Source organism: Pomacea canaliculata, linkage group LG11 (genome assembly GCF_003073045.1).
Source record: "Pomacea canaliculata isolate SZHN2017 linkage group LG11, ASM307304v1, whole genome shotgun sequence".
Lineage (NCBI taxonomy): Eukaryota > Metazoa > Mollusca > Gastropoda > Architaenioglossa > Ampullariidae > Pomacea > Pomacea canaliculata.
Genome location: NC_037600.1, coordinates 3,947,566 through 3,970,530, shown reverse-complemented (window position 1 = coordinate 3,970,530; position 22,965 = coordinate 3,947,566). Strand labels below are relative to the sequence as shown.

General features: G+C 45.0%; 1 protein-coding gene across 2 annotated transcripts in view; it reads left to right on the top strand.

Annotated features, from left to right (window-relative positions):
- LOC112574786 (discoidin domain-containing receptor 2-like) overlaps positions 1–22,965 on the top strand; it is a 165,805-nt gene that overhangs the window by 131,156 nt on the left and 11,684 nt on the right. Inside the window, exons 4-11 of one of the 2 annotated variants that reach the window (XM_025256066.1) lie at positions 4,220–4,309; positions 11,670–11,817; positions 14,651–14,925; positions 15,242–15,491; positions 15,815–16,063; positions 16,312–16,464; positions 22,028–22,338; positions 22,607–22,737. In XM_025256066.1, the coding sequence (XP_025111851.1) occupies positions 4,220–4,309; positions 11,670–11,817; positions 14,651–14,925; positions 15,242–15,491; positions 15,815–16,063; positions 16,312–16,464; positions 22,028–22,338; positions 22,607–22,737 (1,607 nt within the window). Of the gene's footprint in view, positions 1–4,219; positions 4,310–11,669; positions 11,818–14,650; positions 14,926–15,241; positions 15,492–15,814; positions 16,064–16,311; positions 16,690–22,027; positions 22,339–22,606; positions 22,738–22,965 lie in introns of both variants that reach the window. The other variant, XM_025256065.1, reaches the window with a different exon arrangement.

Sequence of the window (22,965 nt, the reverse complement as noted above, 5' to 3'; positions counted from 1 at the left end):
GGACGGAGATTTTTGTCTGTTAGAGGCCTGCAGGGGGTTGCGAAGGATGCAGGGCGCTCACCTGCACATGTTTGGTGCTGACGAAGGGCAGGGCAGGGCTCGCAAGCATGTGCCACCCCACGTGGCTTTCGTCCTGCACGAGGCGCGGGGTTCACTCGTATCTCCGGCACGCTGCCAGGCCACATATCTCGCCGCAGTCTGCCTGATGGTCTAATTAGCAAGGGGGCCACCAGCGGACCAGTCTATGCACACCGGTATTTAATTGACCTTCTTGGTGTCCACAGTCCCAGAAGTCACCATTCGGACGGTTGTGACGTCATGGCTTTTTTTTTTTTTTTTTTGGTGGGGGAGGCTTAGTGTCACGATAACGGTAGATGGTTATCCACCCAGGTTATAAGATAACCCAGGAGATAAGTGTCTAGTTCCGGGCTAAGTCCAGTCATATGGAATCGATGGTGTTTATCTCGAGCCTTTGTTTTTATTCGATTATTTTCGCTGTGGTGTTTGTTGCTGGCACACGCACCCCAACCACCCCACCAACCTTTGCAACTTAGTCATTGGAGTGGGATGAGAGGGAGTTAGCTCCTGTATACATGACACGTCACGTATACGATTCACATGATGTAACAAAGTGTAAATTACTGGCTCTAGCAACTGTACATTACTCTGTGCGATTGTTTTTCCCTTTCTTTCTTGCGTGCATTCATCTGTACGGATTTCCAATCTAAGCTGACACATCCACCTCTGAAGATGTGCTAATTTATACATGCTGGGTGGGGTTTTTTTTCGTTTTTTTTTTTTTAAGGGGGGGTTTACTTGCAGACATTATTAGATCTTTCTTCTGGCTGCCGTAGCCACGCTGCTTTTTCCCTCAAGGAGCCGTTTTTTGTGGGTTTCGTTTTTTACATAAATATGCTAACGCAAAACAGACATTGCATGAGGTGAAATAAATCAGCTTCTGCTTGCCTAAAAAATGTGCAGCCGTTTTTTTAAGAGATAGGAATTTACAATCATGAAAATATTCACTGCCTTTTTTTTAAAAAAAAAGGAGGGGGGAGAGAAAAGAAGATATACGAATGAAAGTTTCTTTCTTTGGTCTTGTCGTGCTGTGGCATCAGCTCTACGAGTTAGGGGTGGGGGACTTGTTAAGCTCCACAGAAAAGAAAATGCAAACGTAGAGAGAGAACAGAAACAAGATGTCACCATATTTTGTCAAAATTGTATTTGTGGGGCCGCATATTGGCATGAGGAGGAAATTTATTTTAATCTGGCATTCATAGCAGCACGCGCTCGTGTGTGCTTACTGCTCGTGCATTTGGCATTTATTGGAATTTATTGGTTGCCAACACAAGCATGCTGCGAGGCTGGTCGCGCGCCTGCATCCCTCTCACCAGTCCCCCCAACAGACTCCTCACCACCACCACCACCACCAATCCTCCAGCTTTCCGTTGGGTTTCGTCAAAAACTTAGGTCCCTGTGTGTTGACTCTAGGACAAGGACCTGAATCAAAATGGCAGCTCATCGCCATCACAGACGAGCGGAGGGCTGTTTGTTTTCCAGCCTCCTGCCACGGCAGGTCTGTAGAGTCAACTTGCAGCCAGGTCTTGGCTGAAGGAGGCAGAGTAGGGGCTGCACTCGCTGAATGGGATGTGGGAAGGGGAGGCGATGATAGACAAGATTACCTCCCTTCGTCCATCACAGAATGACAGTAGTAAAAAGCCTCATATAGGTTTAGGTAAATGCCGAGTCGTGAGTGTAATGTTCATTGTTCGCACAGAAAAATGGCTAATGCATCAACTTGTCCGCCTTTCTCTGCACCGTCCTTTTACCATCTGTTAATCTTTGTGCAACAGGATTTTTTTTTTTTTTTTTTTTTGGGGGGGGGGTTTGTTCTGTTTTGTGTCGGTTTGTTTTTCTTGTCTTTCTTTTCATGTCAGCATCACTTTGTCATAGCTTACTTTGGCGTCTTCTTCTTCTTCGTCGTCCTGTGTCGGGATTGTGGGGGCCATTACTTGTGTACCAGAAGCTGGCAATAAAGCAAAGGCTACTTGTTGTAATGGGGCGCTCATCAAGTCCTCCCCGGCGGTTTAGCTTTTCGCACCAAGGCAACCTTCTTTCAACCGTTCTCCCTAGATACCAGCTTGCAACGGTTTTGGCTTTTGCCAGAGAAGCTACTGTTGGAAACTACGCCGTTAGTTTTCGTTTTCTCTTTCTCTTTGACTCATTGATCTCAGAGTTCAGTTTCGGAATTCACGGATACTCATGATAATAAAGTGCTTAAAAAAGTTTTCTTGTCTACTGTCATTTTTTTATTCCTTTCATTCGCTTTATTCGTTTCGTATTTCATTTTTCTCTTACTTCTTTCCTATCTTGCTTTGTTTCTATTCTGTTCTTTCATTTTCCTTTCCCTCATTTCCACCTTTTTCTTCGCTTGATTCATTTTGATGTCAAACCACCATCCACCTTTGTTTGATTTTTTTTTTTCTCTCTATTTCAAATAGCTTCTCTTCGTTCTGAATCTTCTCGAGGGGTTTTCCCAGGAACGGTAAAACCTTGTTATCATTTTTCAATCACCTTCGGGAACTTAATAAATGCCGTTGTCGTGGTGTCTGGTCTGGAATATTCTCTTTGCTGATGGCGTTTTAGTTCGCGTGTCCTTTTCCTCGCATCTCCTCCCCTTGGGGGGAACACTCTAACTGTACGCCCGACGATGCGTCATGTTTCCTGTCGGGAGAGCTGAGGGTGAAAGGTCGCAATGCCAACAGATAATTAGGACCACCTAGGAGGATGGGGGAGTTGGGGTGGGACGCGACTTTTCGTCACGCACGAGCGATCCCGGGTGGGAGGGGCCGTGTCAGACCGCTAGGAGGAAGAGTCGGGTGGAGGGGAGAGGGGGAAGGTCATCATGTGCTGCGGTTACCAGGGCAGACGACCTTCCAGCGGTCGTGGGTTGGGTTGGGAGTGGGTTGTTGGGCAGGAAGCAGCCGAGCTCCTCCATGGGTCGTCACGGTCGCGTGTCGCCCAGACCAGCGCAAGTCTCGGCTGACCTCGGGAGACCGGGGTGTGACATACACTTAGTTATGAAGCGGACAAGTGTGACAGCGCGCTGAAGACTGACTGTGAGGCTGACGCTGTCATTGATGTTGTAAAGCATCAGATTACTGACGCTGAAGTCGTCGAACAGGTGCCACCCTCTCTCTCACTCTTGTTTTCTTTCTTTCGGAGCACGTGCACGCAGACCTGATGTGTCAGAGCTGTAGGGTCTGTGCGCGCGGAGCGTGATAACCCATTCTCACGCGCGTGCAGACAAAAACTTGTTTTTAAATTATCTCGCGCACGGTCGGGTAGTCTGCGCCACCCCTTGCACGTCTTCTAACGTACTGAGCACATATGGTACATCTTGCTTTTGTTGGGTTTTTTGTTGGGTTTTTTTTTCTTTGATATGCATGTTGCACAAAGAGAGCTCGGAACTAAGAAATGGATCTGATGTCTCTGTCTCGCTCTGTCTCTCACACATTTTCCCCTTTCCCTCCTTCTCTTTGCAAGTCCCTGTCTTCATCGGTGTGGTTTTTTCCCCCTTTCGGAAAACCAGCCAGTGCAATCAGCGAAACGAAAACAGAGAACATGCCTGGAGAAAAAAACAAATAAAGGTAGTGTCATTTATTTATGAGGCCAGCCCGTTCTCACGTAAGTCGGATTTTTGCTTCAAACGTTTGCGCGGAAGAGATGGAGGAGAAGAACAAACATGCCTTCTGTCAGCGAATACCTTCATGTCATCGCCATTCGTCAGTCGCAGTTTGTCGCAGGAATCCGAGGATAGATGAGAATGTGTAATTTACAATGCACGTGATTGGCGTCGACGGTGAGATAGCGTGCAGCTGAGACGACGAGAACAAGAGAAACAAACTGAAGTACATCAAAATTAAATGTGAAACACACGCTGAGAAACACATTGTGTCGACATTTTGTAGACGGGGCTTAAAGACCTAGTGGGGTACATTTTTTAAAAAAATCTACGATAGAAACTACTGAGTGAATGTTGACGGCAACAGAATGAGGAGCCGGTTGTCGTTCATTTTGTTTATTTTGACTTTTGTTGTGATAAGCGACTACAATGAAGACAGTGGTGGTTGTGGTTGAGGGTCGTGATGGCGGAAGAAGGGTGTATACACTTGTAAGAGGCGAGACTAAGGTTAGTGGATATGTTGTGATGTTTCAGGGTCAAGAATATGCCAAGTTCTTTCTTCTGGAGTACCAGCGGGAGGACAGTGGACACTGGCATCGCTACAGGGACCGGAACGCCGAGGAGGTCTGTACACATCCTTCTGTCCGTTCGTCTGTCTTCTGTACGTCTCTTTCTCTCCATCATCATTGCAAGCATTACTGTGCTAATGCAAGTGTTTCTTACACTGTCTAACCTTCTGAAGTGATGTCTCTCCCTCCAACTCCCCACTAACCCCTCGTCTTCTAACAGTTGATGTGCATTCTACCTGAAAGGAAGCAGTCGTAATCCCAGCCCTTTACATGCTCGTTGTGCCACCATCTTGACACAAGTCTGTCTTTAAGAGGAAGTGGGGAAAGTGGACTCCCCGTGGACTCAAACGCCAAGCGAAGAACCTTTTATCCATCGCTTCCACCCGGGGAGCAATCATTATCTGTGACGCACAGGGCAGAGGTTAAAACGAGCGGCAGAGTTTGCTCTTGAGAGTGTGCGGCAGATAACCCAAGCTGTCTCTCCTTCTCTCTCTCTCTTGCTTCCTCGCTCTCTCTTTTTTAATGTGGGGTCTACCAGGACGAGGAAGCGGAAACCTTGGTTTGCGGTGCCGGGTATCTTTGTGGGTAGCGGAAACCTGCCTCGTTCTGAGTGCCGGGTATCTTTCTGTCTCCCAGGAGATTATTGAGCGCTCATCTATTCAGCTCCGCCCCCACCGATCGGTTTTTCTTTCTGTATAAAAAGGACTGATGAGTGTGGAGGGGACCGCTAAGTTGATGGGCACGCGGGGGGAGGAGAGGTTTGGGTGAGCGCGGGAGAGGAGGACCGGAGCGTGCGTGACAGCATGTGCCAACACTGTACGGGTACTGTCCGTGAGTACGAGTACTGTCCGTGAGTACGGGTACTGTCCGTGCCCAGTGAGAGTCGGGCGTGACTGCCGCAAAAGTGTGCACGCACGTGCATGGACACGTGCACAGCTGTCCTTATCCTCAACCTGTCGAGATCTTTCAGGGTCACGCTCTCTTTTTTCCCCGCTCTGTTCTGCTTTCTCTCACCTGTCTTCTGTCTTTTCTCTGCCTCCCCTTCTTGTTTCTCTCTCTCGTGGGGTATCTACCCGCAAGCTTTTCCTTTATAATCCCGTGTGTGAATTATTTTCTCTTGTTATTGTCGGTTGATTATTTATAGTTATTTAATGGTATTTATTTTTACGTGGACTGAAGGATTTTTCTGTTTCGGAGATATTTTAAAGATTTTTTTTTCGTTTCCCATCTTCTTCCTCCCTTTCTTCTCTTTTAGTTCTCTCTTTCGTCTTTGTCTCTTTTTATGCGTGCATTTTCCTCCAGTTATCTTCCGTTCTGTGAGTTTTACAGTTCATTTATTAATGTTTAGTGAGTATAGTTATAACAATTGTCTATAACGCCCTTTTTCGTATTTATAGGAATTAAAACCTTTGACATAGAAGTGCACGTCACGAAACGGTTTATGTGATTCCTGATAATCCGGAATTAGTAACCTTCGACCTTAGCCAAACCACCGCATTATCTCATTCGCGAAGTGATTATCTCATCTTGCGATGTGCAACATAGACCAGGGGGCGTTCATCGGCAGATTCACCTTGATTTAATACACCTTTTTACGAGGGAATGTGATAGGCGGGTCTTGTCGCCATGGAGTCCTTGCATATTTCATTGGCTCTCGCTTCCTACCCCCATCACCACTCTGTCTACCCTCCCACTCCCTCCAACCTCCATTTCCCTTTAAACTCACTCCCTTTTCACTCGGAGCTTAGCGCACGTGCAAGGAGTTCCATTAAGGTGTCATCCAAATCCTGGAAATAACCATTTTAGAGAGCCCCCCCCGCCGAAAGCACACATTATCAGACTTCTTCGGTTGTTCCGGAATACAGGATGTCACTTTTCGTCTGCGCATGCGCGCGCACACACGCATGCGCGCGGATACACGTAGAGAGAGAGAGGGGTGGGGAGTACAGCAATGTTGGAAGATGAGATCGTGCAATATTCAACACATCCCAACCCCCTATTCATCGGCGTAGCTAGTCCTCCCGCTGTCTCATTATTTTTGTTGCTGTAATGGAGGGACGCGCAGGGTGCATTAAGGTCTATTGTGTCTTTGTTTCCGTGTGTGCCGTGAGGATCAATACCCATCTCGTGAAAAGAAAGTGTCAGAGCTGGAAAAGAAAACGGTAAAGAAGGAGGAAGAGCATTGTGAAAACAACGCGCGGAGGGAGGTTTTTGTAAGTACTCGGGACGATCTCGCATGAAGGCTTTTGTTTATTCCCTGAATAGGATGTTAGCTGGCGGCCTTTGAGATTTGACACTTCCAGCTCAGCTGCAGAGCTCTTGGTGCAGCTGTAACGAACCTAAATACACTTGGTGCAGCTGTAACGAACCTAAATACACTTGGTGCAGCTGTAACGAACCTAAATACACTTGGTGCAGCTGTAACGAACCTAAACACACTTGGTGCAGCTGTAACGAACCTAAATACTTTTGGTGCAGCTGTAAAGAACCTAAATACACTTGGTGCAGCTGTAACGAACCTAAACACACTTGGTGCAGCTGTAACGAACCTAAACACACTTGGTGCAGCTGTAAAGAACCTAAATACACTTGGTGCAGCTGTAGCGAACTTAAATACACTTGGTGCAGCTGTAAAACAAACCGTAATTAAAATATGGTGCTGGTGTGAAAAAAATGGCGTGGTTAAACGTGGTGCAATTTTTAAGAAAAACGAAATTAAACTTACTACCGGTGCCAAGAATAACGATCACTTGGCACGTGTGTAAAAAAAATGTAATGATACTTGGTGCAAATGCAACAAGAGCGTAGATACAGGTGTAAGAAACTCTACGCAAGCTCGGGTGGAAGGTTCAGCTTGGGTCAAGGTAGGAGGCGTTCACAATGAAAATCTTATATCTGAAGCAGAATAACAAAGTGAAGGAGGATGTACAGGCGATGGCTAATGGGAGGACAGGGTGTGGATCATGCCCCGTCCTATAGACTACAGCATTGTTTCGTTGGAAGCGACATTTCGTCCTCCATCTAGTAATTCTGAAAACAATGTATCTCAGTCCTCCTCGTCTCTTCCTTTTTGGCTCCGCGTCTCTTAGTTTTTGTTCCTTCAGGCCAGTTTACCAACCTATCGGTTGATCCCTCCAACGAGGTGGTCCCTCCAATCAGCATCACCTTATTTTAGTGAAACCACTTGCCACCCGCCGATCTTGCGCATGCGCAAGTTGACGTTGCCATGAGTTTGGTTGTTATTTTTTTTTTTTAACCTCGTCTGTCTGCTCTCTTTCCTGGCAGACCTCAAGTTCTTGAAGTAGGGATGTATGGGGGTAGCGGGCCAAAGGTGCGGAAGGAGGAACCAGCTGTTTGTTCAGTCTTCGTATTTCTCCGTTTTCCGTCTTCATTCAGACTCTCGTTTGCCAGTTTGGCAAGATGATGAGGTGTTGGAACACGTGCGTGGAATAGAATTGCCGCCGTGTTCCAGCAGCAAGAATAGAGGCTGATAGTTTTTTGTTAATTCTAGCCACGCCCATTCCTACAACTGTGTAGTGGTTCGCATGGTGATGAATCAGATTGCGGAATTGCAGTGTGGACATGCGTTTGGCCTCTGTCGGTCATGTCCAGAGAACTGATTGCCGTGAAGCTGCGCCACAGCTGTGACGACCAGAAGAGGATTAGCAGCAGCTTCATTAGACAAATCCGCAGGAAGAGGTAACTCGAAACACCGAGGGTTGTAATCACGAAGCAGAGGTCCATCTATACCCCAGGATTGTTGTTGTTGTTTTGTTTTTCCTCTATCACTGCTTACCCACTGTCCCATCGGACTTTAGTAGTCATAGGCTTTACACCAGCTGACGACATCCACTTTATCTAATTCTAGTCTGCCACTGTTTCTAGTTCGTGGTCATGAATGGTTCAGTCTCAAGATTGTCAAACAGCAAGTCGTCACGTGGTATTATTTCCGTCAAAAAGTCTCGCATCCGCGAAGCATGATCTACGATGGTGGACACAAAAACGACACAGATGTTTATGTTCAAACAGGTTTTGTGTTGTAACGAAGAGACTGTCTTCTCATACAAGACGAGACCCGCACCATGTTATTCGGACGATTTTGGCAAGATTCACGATTTACCTCGTCTACAGGAAATTGCTAGAGAAATGCTTTCAGTCGGAATGAAAATGCAAACCTCGTGCATCGAGTGTTTTTTTGGAAGGTGCGATTCGGACTTCTGCTCTCGCGACATATATAAAGTGGGCTGACTGCTCTCAGAAGCATCCGGAAGGTGGTCACAGCGCATGCGTGTACGTTATTTCGCTTTTCCTTCTCCTTGCCGCCGAGCTGCAAGCATTTCGCCTACGGGCCTAAAAAGTAACCCACAGCTGTAGAGGAAAAGCCAAGTGATTACTCAAATATGTGTCCAATCGATCTTTCCAGCCCTAACGATTCCCAATAGAAAAAACGGTTCGTTCATTCAAACCTCCCTCCTTTTAAACTCCCCCTCTCCCTCTTTCTTCTTGAACCTCTTCCCAACCACCTACCGACCCCTCATTCACGACAACCAAAGAGTAAGGAAAAAGAAAATAAAACAAGAAAATTGTTTTACAACCCCCTCCCAACCAATTCCACCCATCCAGTGGAATCTGGATTTTGACGAGGTCGAAATAGACTGGATGGAGAAGAAGACGGAGGTAAGGAGTGGGGGAGGGAAGTAAAAGATGAAACAAGATGGGTGAGAGGGGGTTGGCGAGGACACGAATAGAAAGGGCGAGGTGGGTGGTGGTGTGGAGTAGAGGGGAAGGTGGGGATAGAAAAGTGCCATGAAGCAACAGCACTTCGCCTCCGACTCGGGGGAGGGAAATACTATACCGCGCAGTCAGTCCCGAATTAATCTAGAGCTTGTTTTTCTTTCATCAACGGCTAATACTGAAGTGAGAGACTACAGCACGACCGCGGCCGGAAAGGTTTTTCTGTCGGCTTTCTCTTTTTTGCCCTCCCCCCCCCCTCTTTCTCTCTTGTCTTCTCTCCATCCAGCCCCTCCGCTCGCTGAGCAAGCGCCAGCCAGAATAATTATGAGGTGATGGAGGATTGGGTGAGCCAAGATGAAAGGTGGATTTGACCGGAATTTCCGTGGCGAAACCCGCTTTTTCATTGGTGAAGCAGATAAAAGGTGGATTTGACCAGATTTTTCGACTCAGCACTGCTTTTCCCTGGAAGGACAGATTTAATCTAGTGAGATATTGAGAGATGGAGTGAAGCAAACTGAAAGGTGGCTTTTTTGTCCTCTTTTTCTCTCTTTCCTTCGAGTGGGGCGGGGAATTCACTTTTTAATCTGCAGATTTTAATCTCGCAGAATGCCTAGCGGTGATGACATTAAAGAAAGGCTCGCAGAGGACACAAAAATATGTTCATTTCTTCTTTTTTTTTCTGCCGACGAGCAGGCTGCTTTAAAATAAAATTACAGGAGAGCGTGCCGTGTTTTCGGAACGCATCATCGTTGAGAGAAATTGAAAGCGTAAGCGCCGGACACCAGGTTGCCTCCCCCTGTTCGTGCCTCCAATAAAGTCAAAGCTGGAATTCATGGGCAACAAACACTCTTCCATCAAATTCTTTTGTTTTTCTGTTCGTCCATGTCCACTACTTCTTTTCCCTCTTTCCATTACAATCTTCATTAAAGCAAAAAAAATATTTGTCCAGTGAAAATGAGATAGACATGTTGAAGATGATATGGCAGTGGTAGAGGAGTTGTATTCATTTATTATGCGTGTGCGTGCGTGTTCGTGTCGCATACTCGACTGTCGTTGGAGCGAAGCTGACGATGATTCCACTCCAAGAATTGTGGATGTTAGCACTGATGGTGGTGAGTGTTGGTGATGCCTAGCCAGTGCAGTGGCGAGAAAAGTCGCAGCTACCTGCCGGAAGCTGACACATCCATCACACTTTGCCGCCAGCGTAGTTAGCCAAGCATCGAGCCCCAGACACATTTAGCAGACTCATCGGTGGTTTGGCGAGCTGGCTAATAGCTTAACAAGCAACAAGCGCCACAGAGCTTAGCACTTGGATCCGGATGACTCACAAAGAGGAGACACAAACCGGAGGCTTCTCTTGTAGTCTACTTGCAACTTCACTAAAAGCGAAGGGGAGTAAAAATTTCATGAAGACGGCTGGCGAAAAGTGATGGATTCCCCTCTCGTCACAGGTCAGTATTGCCATCTGCATGGCCTACAACTGGAAGATGTCATGATCGCAGTGTGTCCATTATTGTGACGGGTATCCGCCATTTTCCGTACATTCAAACATCCGTGTTGAGGACTCCTGTTGCAATTTTACCTGTTCAAGGGAAACAAATTTGATTGAAAGTGAGAATGACAAATGGCAGGGCGAGATGGTGAGACCACTGCGTGCGCTTCTTCGTCCTCTGCGCAGGATGCGATTTGCTCCCTCCCCAGTTTGTGTTGGGGTGCCGCTCCTTTTCCGTTAATTAAGCCACCACCACCAACACCACCACCACCACCAACACCCTTTGTCCGGAAGGGCGATGTGGCCACCAGGTGTTGTGGTCGATGTTATCCTCAAACGACCCTCCACCAGTGATTCAGGTCACACGTGCCGTGCATATCTCATAGGGGAGTAGTCAAGACACGAAGGATACTGAACAGACTAGGAGTTAATGAAGTGTCGGCTAAATGTCAAAGTCTAGCTCTGCATTCCTCTCTCTTTCTTTTTTTCTTCCTCTTTCACACACAGGTATTTAGTGTTGTCCATAAAGGAACTTTAAACATCTTCCGACTCTTGTTCTTCATTAGCGAGATCCGACAAATTATCATATCTCAAACGACTTATTAGCTCCCTTTTCGTGCATGGTTCATTTCGGGGGGAGATAACCCAGGAGTTTTATCTGATGTAATGTTAGCGATTAACGAACTTTAAAGTTGCTGCGCATTTTATTTTTGTTTGTCTTTTTAACGGTGAGTCTTTTAAAGTTTGCTGTTTATTTGTTGTTTGTCTTTTAAAGTTGCTGTGTGTTTGTTGTTGTTGGTCTTTTTAAAGTGTGGGTGTCGTGCTGCGGCGTCATGTTTGGCTTGAAGGGATTTGTCGGGAAGTGGGTTGTGGTTAAGTGGGGTCAGCCAATGCATGACAACTCTAATCCTTCGAGGCGAGAACCGAGGGAGATAAAAGCTTTTCCCATCCGCGTTGTGAAGATGTTTACGTACACAGAAACCACAAACATTGCAAAAAAAACAAAAAAAAATGTGTCGAAGGGAGGGTAGGGAATTGATATTAAATGCTGCCATAGCAACACAACCTGGGGCAGCTGGTGAATTAAAAATATAGAAATTTTATAACTTTGTTGGGTTGGTGAATTGTTTTTAATTTCTGTTTTTTAATGGCAGTGTGTGTGTTCACGTTTATGGTCATCTGGTTGCAGGTTTTTAAAGGTAACGAAAACACTTATTTGGCGGAACTGAGGACCGTATCCCCACCCATCATCGCTAAGCGGATACGCTTCATACCCTACAGCCAGCACCCGAGGACAGTCTGCATGCGGGTGGAGATGTACGGGTGCGAATGGAAAGGTAAGATCGAATTTTTCTTTTATCTGCGACGTGAGCACCTCAAATTGAAATTTTATCATAATAAGCCATTGTTAACATCTCTCTGTCTGTTTCTATAACCCTTGAATAATCAATTTATCTCTCTCTCTCTCCTTATGTCCGATTCTTCTTTCTTTCAATCTAATATCTGAGTTCTGTACTATTTACATTATGTGAAAGTCACAGTGTCAAAGGTTTAAAACTTTATTCTCATTGTCTAAAAATAAAAAAAATTAAAGAATCGCTCCCATTCATGGCAGAGATTCCATTTGCCATGTGATTAACTTTCATCTCAGACGTTGCATCTCATTAAAGCCTTACTTGTCTGAAGTTAATTAACTTCTCACAAAATTAAAATTCCTGTCAGAGTGCTTCAAATTGTCGTCGATATGTCCACTTCATTAGCCATGCCGTTTTTCATTCCCGCTTCAAAGAAGTCCTCAGGATATGAAATCTTTTTTCTGCTTGTTCAGGCTGCTTGTCTTTTCAACGACTTTTCCATTTCCTTCTCCCTTTGTATCTCTTTCTCTCTCCCGTCCCTCCTTCCATCAGCGGCTTCCGCTGTGCCATTCTTCATACGCAGGTTATTTTGCTGGCTGGTGTAACGAGGCCCCGGTGGAGGGGAAGTAAGCGGTGTGTCGCCATTGAGAGCACTTAAACAATAAGAGTAACTTCCCTTGCTTTGGAAACCCGCAACACCTGCTTTTCATCGTCAAGCTGTGTGATGGCGGAACTGAGGGGCAAACGAACACAGCTGACGGGCCGGTCATGTTTATCAGCTTTTAAAAGAAACTGAAAGCAGATTGAGTTTTACACTAAAGGAAGCATTCATCTGGGACACAGAATTTTTTTTTAACTTTTTTAACTTTTTGATGTCGCCTTACAAAAGTTTGAAAACATTTGGAAAGCTTGTTACTGGCCGTGGTCAGGGTTAACCATATCCACAGACCTAATGAGTTAAGCGTTTTTGAAGCTCATCACGATGTCAAAAACGTATTAATCTTGTTGTTGTTGTTGTTGTGTAATAATGTGCCAGCCTATGTGACACTGCAAATCCCGTAAAGGTGACACACCTTGAGTTTCCGGAGACTTGACATGCACTCTTGACTTTCATTCCCATCTGTCAGTTCCCAGAAGCCACTCCATGTTCATGCCCGCAGGAGTCATTTCCGACTGGCATGGCTGGAAGATTTATGACCGCCATGCCGACAGTACAAGACAAGTGGCTAAGGATTCTCGTCTGCCGACTCTCTGGCATTGCAAACATTTTTTTTTTTCAAAAAAAGGGGGACGTGGCGGCGCGATATGAGGTCACTGAGCCTCCGCTGTCCACCTTGACTAGCAGACAAATTTCGGTCAGGGCCTTTCTTGCTAAATGCTTTCAGTTGTAGTGACCGCAATGACGGCTTCCAGTTCGTCTTCATTAGCGTCCGACGATGATGATGATGATGATGATGATGATGATCCAAACGGTTTTAGAATTCCCAACTTTCAGTCTTTGCCCTTCCCACCACCAGCATCTGCAGACAGCACTAAACCATTCTCGAGATCTACTTCCGGTTTGAGGAATCGTTTCCGATCTCTACGACTCAATCCAGAACACGTGTGCCAAAAGGCAGAAAGGTTGTTCCTATCGCTACCATTAAGTCATTAGCTTTCTCTCCGCTCCTCCACCCACCAGACCGCTTAAAAATTAAAAATAGAAAAAATAATAAACTCTCACACGCATTCGCTCTCCCGCCGTGGGCTGAGCAGATATTACGGAGATATTACGAAGCGCACGGTCTGGGCGCGTGGTTGTAAATTTGTCTCGCGACGTTTGCGAAAAGTGTACCGCCACGCCCCCTGGCCGTTGAGGAGGACTAGAGGAGGGGGAGTGATGGCTTCATGACTGCGCCTTGCTTGCAGATGGGCTTTTTCCGCGCACCGTGCGCCTCCATTTGCGAGATTATCCTCCTGGTTGGGGGGCCATCCGACCAGCAGCCATCCATTCCTTTCGCTCACCAACCCCACCCCACCCCACCCCACCGTGCAGATGTACCCCTCCCTTCTCGTGTACCCGACTGTGTAACAACACCTGTATCCGCTATTTTCTCACATTCAGTACGAACTGTGCTGTGTTTTAATTTCTGTTCACGTTCCTGCTCTGACTTTTTTTTTTTTTTTTTGGCTCGTAACTGGTGAAAATGTGTCTCGAAAACTCTATCAGGGTAAACGTTTGTGTTAGGCGAGTATACAATCGTTGTATGTAATGAATAATTCTTTTAACCTCTTTGTACTGATATTAAACTTAAAATTTCAAATTCTGTGTTCTTTTCGCTATCTTATATGGACATTAAAAAGGAATAAGAATTTCATAATATAATCCCCTGTCAAGTACAGTATTCATTATTATTCCGGCTCTCCCCGTCCTTGCTGATATCTCTCTCTCAGTTGCAACCATCCACCATTAATTATCATTATTTCAGTTTCACACTCATAATAGTCTTATTCATTTCCTCTTCTAATCTCCTTTTTCTAATTCTTTGCCAAAAGTTTACCTTGTTATCTAGTACTATCATTAGTTATCATCTTCACTTCAGTGTCGTGTCTTCTGACCGAAGACCTGAGACAATAAGCAGTTTCAGTCCTTGGTTCAAATCTCACGCTGGGAACGCCGTTATTTCCCTGTGTGGCACTTGTTGATATGATTGGCTGATTGGTCATAATATGGCCTTAGTTACTGCAATGGTTTTAAAAAAATAATGTCAGACTCTCTCATACTGTAGAAATTACTGTATCATCTGATACAATTTCCTCTGTATAATATTTGCAGATGGGACTGTGTCTTACGACATGCCGCAAGGTGACAAGAGAGGGTCAGAGGTCGACCTTTACGACTTTACCTACGACGGCCTGGTGAAGGACGATTACCTAAGCGGAGGTCTGGGCCAGCTGACGGATGGCGATTACGGCGACACCAACTTCCGGCTGGACACCAAAAAGATGGGGGTGAAAGGGTACGAGTGGGTGGGCTGGAAGAATGACTCCAACCGCATGGAACCCATCTCTTTGGTCTTCAAGTTCGACACTGTGAGAAACTTCTCGAAGGTGGGTTATGTACACGCAAAAAAGAAAAAAAAAAAACGAGAGGAGATCGCAGCTAATAATTTGTGAAGCGTAGCCAACATTCCTCCCTAACCAAACCTTTAAATCTTTTATTATACAGACTTTGTGTAGTATTGTTTAAACATGTTTAAGTCAAGCTCCCACTGAATATACTGAATCCTCCATGACCCAAACACAGCTTAGCTTGCACTCAAATTCTACCATTATGAGGGCAAACACAATGCTGAGGTCATGGTGTGTGCCGTCACTGCGACCGGTCAGTCTAAGGTCGTAATCGGCAGCCTTGGTGTGGTTGCAGGTGGTCATCCACTCCAACAACCACCACACGAAGGAGGTGCGTGTGTTCCGGCGGGCGGAGTTGTATTTTAGCATCGGGGGGAAGTATTACCAGGACGCACCTATCAAGTTCAGCTACCAGCAGGACTCATACTTCGAGAACGCTCGCCTGGTCGTCATCCGCATGTACAACAAGATCGGCCGCTACGTCCGCATCGACCTGTACTTTGAGTCCCGCTGGATTATGATTAGCGAAGCTGAGTTTGAATCCGGTAAGGCCCGGCTGTGCTTTGATTTTATGTGAGAGAGAGGGCAAAAAAGAGAGGATTGTTGTGTTGATGTACATGAATGTACCTGCGTGAATTTATTGCGATTTATTATGTCCATGTGTACATTTGAATTTGTGTTTGTGTGGTTTCATGTACGCCTTTGTGTGTGGGAGTATACCTGTCTGTTTTTTCTTAGCCCTCTTCCAGTTCCTTATTTTCTTCCCTCTTTTAAACTTCTATTTCGTGAGGTATTGTGGTGAGCAGGCCACAGATCTTTAGTAGATTGTTCATTTGGTTAATGAACATGCCGTGTGTCGTCTGTGCAGAAGAGGCGGTGGGCAACTTCACAGAGGAGACCCCGCCTCCGACCACCATCACCCCGCTGTCGGCCACCCAGCGCGACAAGCAGGACGTGGCTGTGGAGTTCGACATCAGTCAGAACGGCGCAGGGGGCGCTGCCGTCAACCGCGACCCCAGCCTCAGCCAGCCGGACCCCAGCAAGTCCATCAACCCAACCAGCGAAAACCTGGACAAGAAGGCCCAGAAGCCCAAGATCGAATTGACTAACCTTGACCGTACGTCCCGCGCTCCTACTGATGGTGTGAATGTTGTGCAGACTTGCTGTGGAAACTGTATCAAAGTTGCTTTGCAACATGTCTGTGAAACAAGAAACTTTTATTTTTTAAAAGATGAAATTATAAACGTTGTGAGAATATTTTTAATCATAATAATAATTCTTAAAATGCAGATAAAGCTTCGTGCATGTTATTCTTCTTCTTTCTCGTTATACCACTTTCTCTAGTAGTCACACTTTTATTCTCAGACAACAACTCCCAGAGCACGGACAGCGTCCACAAGGAGAAGGAGAACAAAGAGTACAGTGACGACTACATCGGCATCATCATCGGCGCCCTGGCCGCGCTCATCGTCCTGCTTGTCTGCATCATCGTCATCTTCTTCGTGCGCCACAAGCGACGTAAGCACAACAACAACCGCCGCAGTCTCAAGCCCGTCGTGGACCGCCACGTCACCATTAACCTCAACGACCTTCGCGGCAGCACCAACGGCAAAATCTCCAACGGCAACATGTACAACAGCATCGCGACGGAGGAACTGGACTCGGACCGCGAACCGAGTAATCATAGCGGCAATCAAAAGCTGGGCAAAGCAGGCTACGTCACTCCCAAAGACACTATTCAGGGTAGACACCTGCCTCCCTACCCCACCAACTCCTTTTTCCTTTTTTTTTTTCCTTCTCTCTTTCTCCCCTCTTCTTCTTGTTCCCCCTCTCTTCCTTTCACTGCCTGCAGGAAGCGACGTCGCGGGTGATGAGAGTTTGGATGGTTGGTGTTATCGTCTCTTACAACATTGTCTCCTCTGACGATAGGTGAAAATGACAGTCTCAAACGTTGAAGCGGGTGTGCTTACAGCCGGGGTGGGGAAAGTATAATTCCCACAAAATAATATGGTATGCCCTACCTAGGCAGCGAAACTATGGGCTGACCAAATACAGCAGTCCACATTTTTAGTTGATAATTTTTATGGCCCCTGAATGAGCTTATAAATATCCAAATGACCCTTGGAGGAAGAAAAGATTCCCTACCCCTATCTTGGAAGTAGGCCCGATATGAAAAGTTTTTAACAATTTTGGGCAGAAATAGGTGGGGAGTATCTGAAGTAGCATCCAGATTTGTGGACACAAGTTTGCTTCTTGTTCCGACATGCGTACCTGTCGTGAAGAAACCGGAAACTGACTTCAGGCTCCGCAAAAGGTAGTAAAACCTAATCGTAAGCAGTTATGTTTTGTAAGATGATCACGAGCAAATATTTTCAGATGCAGCAGCTTTTAAGCGATCGTTGCGCTATGTAATGAACCTTGCGAAATTTTTGTAAAATATCTGGACCACATTTGCAGTCTCTTTATGCGCCATGTATCAAAAGACCTTTAAAGATAATTCAAATGATTGACCTCCCTAAGTTGCTTTTTATTGATATCGTTATGAAAGTAGGACAAGTAACATGGAAAGTCTGCTTTTAAGAGACTGCGGTTAGACGACATCTGCAGCGGCGGTGGAGCTGCAGGGTGTGTTACCAGCCATACTTCTCTCACATCTGCGACGCCATTTCTCCTGTTTCCGTCCCTCGTTCTTGTGCTCTTTTTTGTGCATGAGTCTCTGGAACGTGTAAAACAGTTGTCTTTACAGGTGTACACTTATAACCGAGCTTTAACTGGTTGCACTTGCACAGAAAAGTGTTTTATTTGACGGTTCTCGCATATCCATAGCCTACGCCTAGGGTGAGGATGGGGCGTGTTATTTTAAGTACAGGCTGTTGTGTTTTATCATGTGAAATAACAAAAGAGATTAGTTAGGATGAATTATGAAATTTCTCAATTTTATTAAGGACAAAGTATAACAATTTAAAAAAATATAGTATCATATATTCCTATTGTGGTCAACAACATCATCATCGTCGTCGCCGTCCTCGTTAAGCGGATCTGGTCCTGGCGGGAAAGGCATCAAGCCTGACAAAATAACGAAGCGCATATCCGTGTATTAACATAACATCAGGGTTGTATGTCGGAGCTTAAAGCTTGTTTTTTTGTTGTTTTTTTTTTTTTCTCGATCAGACGGGTATAATTTGTTTAGATTTTAGGAATTAAGAAACTGAATTGGGTCGCTTACAAATTGTTTCACTCGGGTGGGTCTTTAACTCTATCCTGAGGTTTTGTTCCCCAGACTTTTTTTTTTTGCGCTGTCTTCAGGCCCCCCTCAAGTGTTTTAAAGGCTCGTTGACGTGTTTTATAGTCCATCTCCAGTCTTGAGGGCCATCCGGGGTGTCTTGAGAGCCCACCGAAGAAACCTTGAGGGCCGAGAAGTACGCTGTGCTATGTGTTTATCTTCTCCGGACAAATATGGAGATCACAGTAGCAGGTGTTAATGAGAGGCCATGAAAGGTGTCGAGGGTCCAAGCAAGTGATGACCTTGCTATAGAGTTACCCTTTGATCTCGGGTCAGAACAGACAAGAGCTTGAGGCACCTTCTGTCGGATGGCTCTCTGCATCTCTTGGGCGTGAAGGCCCTCATTCTCTGAGTGTAAAGTCCGATAGCTGGTCCTTATGTTTTGAAAGTAACAAGTCTTTCTACATTCAGGTAATGACGACGACGATGATGATGATATAATTATTGTAATTATAGGTTTGAGAGCATATTATAGATGTATTCATGGGATACACGATGGGTTTTTTGTAAAAGAATAGGGTGATTTTATATGGGGGTATTAATAAATTTTTTTTGTAGACTGTTTGCTTTTTTGCACCAGCTTATTCGTGTGCACGTTTGTATGTTGATGTTATCGATAATTACCTGCGAGTGTTTTTTTTCTGGTAATGTTAATTTCCTCTTGCGGTGCCTAACACACTAAACGTTGAGAAACACAACATATTTCTCTCATGAAAAGTTTATTGTTGTTGTTGTTTAAAAAATCTTTTGAATATGCATTTTAATGGACATCAATGTATTCTCAGATTGGAAGCAAAAATGTCTCTACTCTTTTCGATGTTAATTTCTTGTTTTGGGTTTCCTTGGCACTGTTTTAATTTCGGGCATATCCTGAAGGTCTTGGGTCTACGCTTTTTTTTTGTTTTCTGCTTTGTTTTGCTGTTGTTTTGTTTGTTCGTTTATGTTGTTTCATTTTGTTCTTTGTTCCTCTGCTTTTAAATTCTTCGATGATAACAAGGGATGTAACATGTGATTCCTACACTGTAACCTTTGGTGGTGGGACCAGATTTCCTCCCCTCCCTTTTTTTAGATGATTGTGACGACAGAGTGCTTACATTTCATATCTATGATTTATTCAGAATGTCACACAAACACAGGAAATCGTATTAATTTGGAATGAAGAGGACACAAATTTCGTGTGACCATTTCTCAACGCCCTTAGGCAGTTGTGTGAGTAGTACAGACAGGGAGGACTTCAGTGATGGCAACTCAGTGCCAGTCCTCCTTCCGACATGACTGCTGTTCCTTTGAAAGTCTGAATGATAACAAAGCAGTGCAAATGTCAATATTTCATTATGGCACTTCATCACCCACCCACTCAGGTACCCGTCTCCACAACCCACACTTCTCCCTCTGTTTCAGTTTTTGTTTATCTCTTTCTTGCACTTATTACTTCAGTCCACTGTGTTTATTTCTCGCTCACCTTTTCTTAATTTCATTTCACTCTAATCTCTCTTTTGCTTTCTTATAGCTTTTATTTTAGTTCTGTTTATATTGTTACTGTTTCTAAATTTTGTAGATGCTTAATCAATCTTACATTTTTCCATACACATCTTTATACATTTTTTCATGTTTTACGCCATCTAGACCTAACAACTATGGATCTGTTGTTTATTTTCCGTCTTTTCTTGTTATGTGACCTTAAGGATTTTTCTCCCCATTTCTACTTTCTGACATTTCTAATCTGTTTCATCAATTTCACGTTCTTGCTTAATTTCACTCTCTGCCCACTCTTGTCTGTTTTATTTTATTCTTTTTCTCAACTCTCGCTTTCACTGCAAACACTCCAGTTCTTTCAGCTCACCACAACCTCGTCAGTTTTCATCAGACAACTACCATTGTTCCAACCCGATGAAAACGTTCCTTTAGGCAATCACGATTATCAGCTGAAGGACCCATGACTTTAAAATCCGGGCATTTTGTGGATTTTGTCTTAGTCTGTATTGATGTTGAGTGTGTACAGAGCGTCCATGCTGTATGCGTGAATGGATGTTCAGATAACTTTTATTTCACATGTGTTGGTGATGTTAAGTTTTGGGCATGTTAGTTTTGGATCTTTGTCTTCTATTTGGATAATTTTGTGGCGAGAAGGGGTTAAGGATATTTAGGGTGCTTAACTTCAAAACTGAAAGTCGCAAGTTTGATGCTCTCCCCTGTGACTGGAAAGCTAACCCTGCTCACCCAGGAAAGATGGGGAGATAATTTAATGGGAAGAATAAACTGTTCCCTTATCCCCCCCTGCCGTGCCATAGACACGGTGGACCACCTACAATTCACTGCTATTACAGCTACTAGACTGTGGGGCCTTTATTCAAGACTTTATCTACCTTTTGCTTTCTTCACACGCTCTGCTGATGAGTTTCTTTGTGTTATTGTAGCTTTTTGGTTATCAAGTTCAGTGATTCTTTTACACTGTTAAACACTTATCTAACTTCAGGTATTTTTGGGGGGAAATCGTCCCTTCCCCGGTTATTGCAGCAGGTATGTCCAGATTTTTCAAAGTGTACATAAACGCCTGTGATTTACTTATATGACTAGTTGCTTTTAGTTCTGATTCCTTAAAACCTTCTGTTCCAGATAGAGAGGGAAGTATGTAGAAAGATGTCGGCAAGTCTTTGATGTGAGAATGCTGTCCTGAGTGTGTTGAAGCTACTATTAACCCTCCTCTAACCATCACCGTGTTGTGATAATTGTTGCTTTTTACATCTAACTGCTAGCAGTGTGGCTTCGTTGTCATAGCAACGTGCGTCGCTTTCTAGAAAGTCTGGTTCCGTGTTGCCAGGCCTAGGCGTCTTTTTATTTATTTTTTTTTTAATTCTTATCACCTGTTCACTTACCTGACCTTTTCTCATTCCGCCTCATATTCTTTCATCCCATCTGTCATGTTTTCCGTTTTTAATGTCTTCCTTGACTTCTTCGCGGCTTTTGCACTGCCTGTTCTCACTCAGCGATACCCTGAACTGATGTCGAGGGAAGATGTACCAGCCTCGGAGTCGAAAATGAGAATTCCATCGATTTCTAAAAATAGAAATCAACAAATGTCTGCCGTCGTCTGCAATTAACGTCTCGCTAAATTTAGCTCAAGCGTCATTTAACGCCTTTAGATATATATATCTACACACACATGAACGACACAAACAAAGCCATGGCAGAGTGAAGTTCGAGAAAATTGGGCATGCAATTTTTCTGCAAGTTACAAAAATTAGAATCGATGAGCAACAATGGGGTCACACCCTCGTCCCCCACCCTACGTCCTGCCACCCGCCCCTCACTCCGCCTTCCTGACTGACACTAGAACCGATTGTTAGCGCGAGGGTTGATCGAGTGCAATGTTGCCGTCACGCTCGTGGCTTTATGTGAATGTGAAGAAAATTGTCTTCTTTTTAAGAGTTACATTTCCAAATGGAATTAAGTTCTATTAACTGGAGAGAGGTTTTTTAAGGTTATCGGGAGGGATTGGGTCGCTGAATCCTTTGTGGGGATTGAGCGGAGCGGAGGTCAAAAAGTTTTTGCTTGAAAAGTAATTTAACTGTTTTTACTGCCTAAAGTAAACCGATGAAGACAAGTATTTAAAAAAAATTATATAGGCCTATGTAACTTTCAGAGGGGTTTTAAATATACAAGTCAATATTTATGAAAAGCTTTTTTATGGGGGGAAGCACGTGAGCTAATGTCAGTCTAGTAAGTACACGACCCCAGAGAGAGACAGGCCGCAGTCACTGAGTAGCCTGACCTTCCGTTGATGTTCTTATCTATCAGGGGCAGGCATGCGGGACTACGCAGTACCGGACGTGACGAAATCGGCGCTGGTGGTCAACCTGCCGCCCCGCCCGCCGCGCAGCACCAACCCGCTGGACAAGCCCCCGCCCAACTATGACGCGCTGTACGCAGCCGCCGACATCGTCAACGCCCCCGCCTCCAACATCCCCAGCCTGCAGGGCGTCAGCGGCAACAACGTCTACGCCGTGCCCAACGCAGACCTCCTCCTCAGCATCGACTACTCGGTCATGGAGTTCCCCCGCGAGAACCTCCGCTTTGTGGAAGTGCTCGGCGAGGGCCAGTTTGGAGAGGTGGGTTCAATACATGCGAGGGCCTCTTTTTAGGGGTCATGGTGCACAGCGTTTGGGGCACAGGGCGAGATGTGAGACCCAAACAAGGCCTCACAACTTGTTTATCAATCATTATATTGATTACTAATCCAAGCAAATTCAGTTCTCCAAGTTATTGTGTGATTTATGAAAATGTATATAATTGTGCGTACGATTCATTAATGAACAGCTTCTAGCTTCCAAAGGAATTTGTACTTGTGCTTAAACAAGGTTCTGACACGTCCGGCAGGTTCATCTGTGTGAGGCGATACGCATCAATGAGTTCTTGACGGAGGAATACACCATGAACCGCACCATGTCGCGGTCCACCATGCTGGTGGCCGTCAAGATGCTCCGACCAACGGCAGACGACAGGGCTAGGTGAGTGTCTGGGTGTGCAAACACGGATGAAATCCCGAAGTAAACGATTTTTTTTTTAATTTCCTTGTCATTTGAACGAAAATATGTAATCAGAAACAAAACATTTTCATGAAACATTTGCGTTGTTTTGAAAGCAGTAGCTTACATTTAACCTTTGACACACGACCGCACGTGCGTACACACCTATTTAAAACACGCGCATTCTAATGACACAGTGTTGAAATGTTC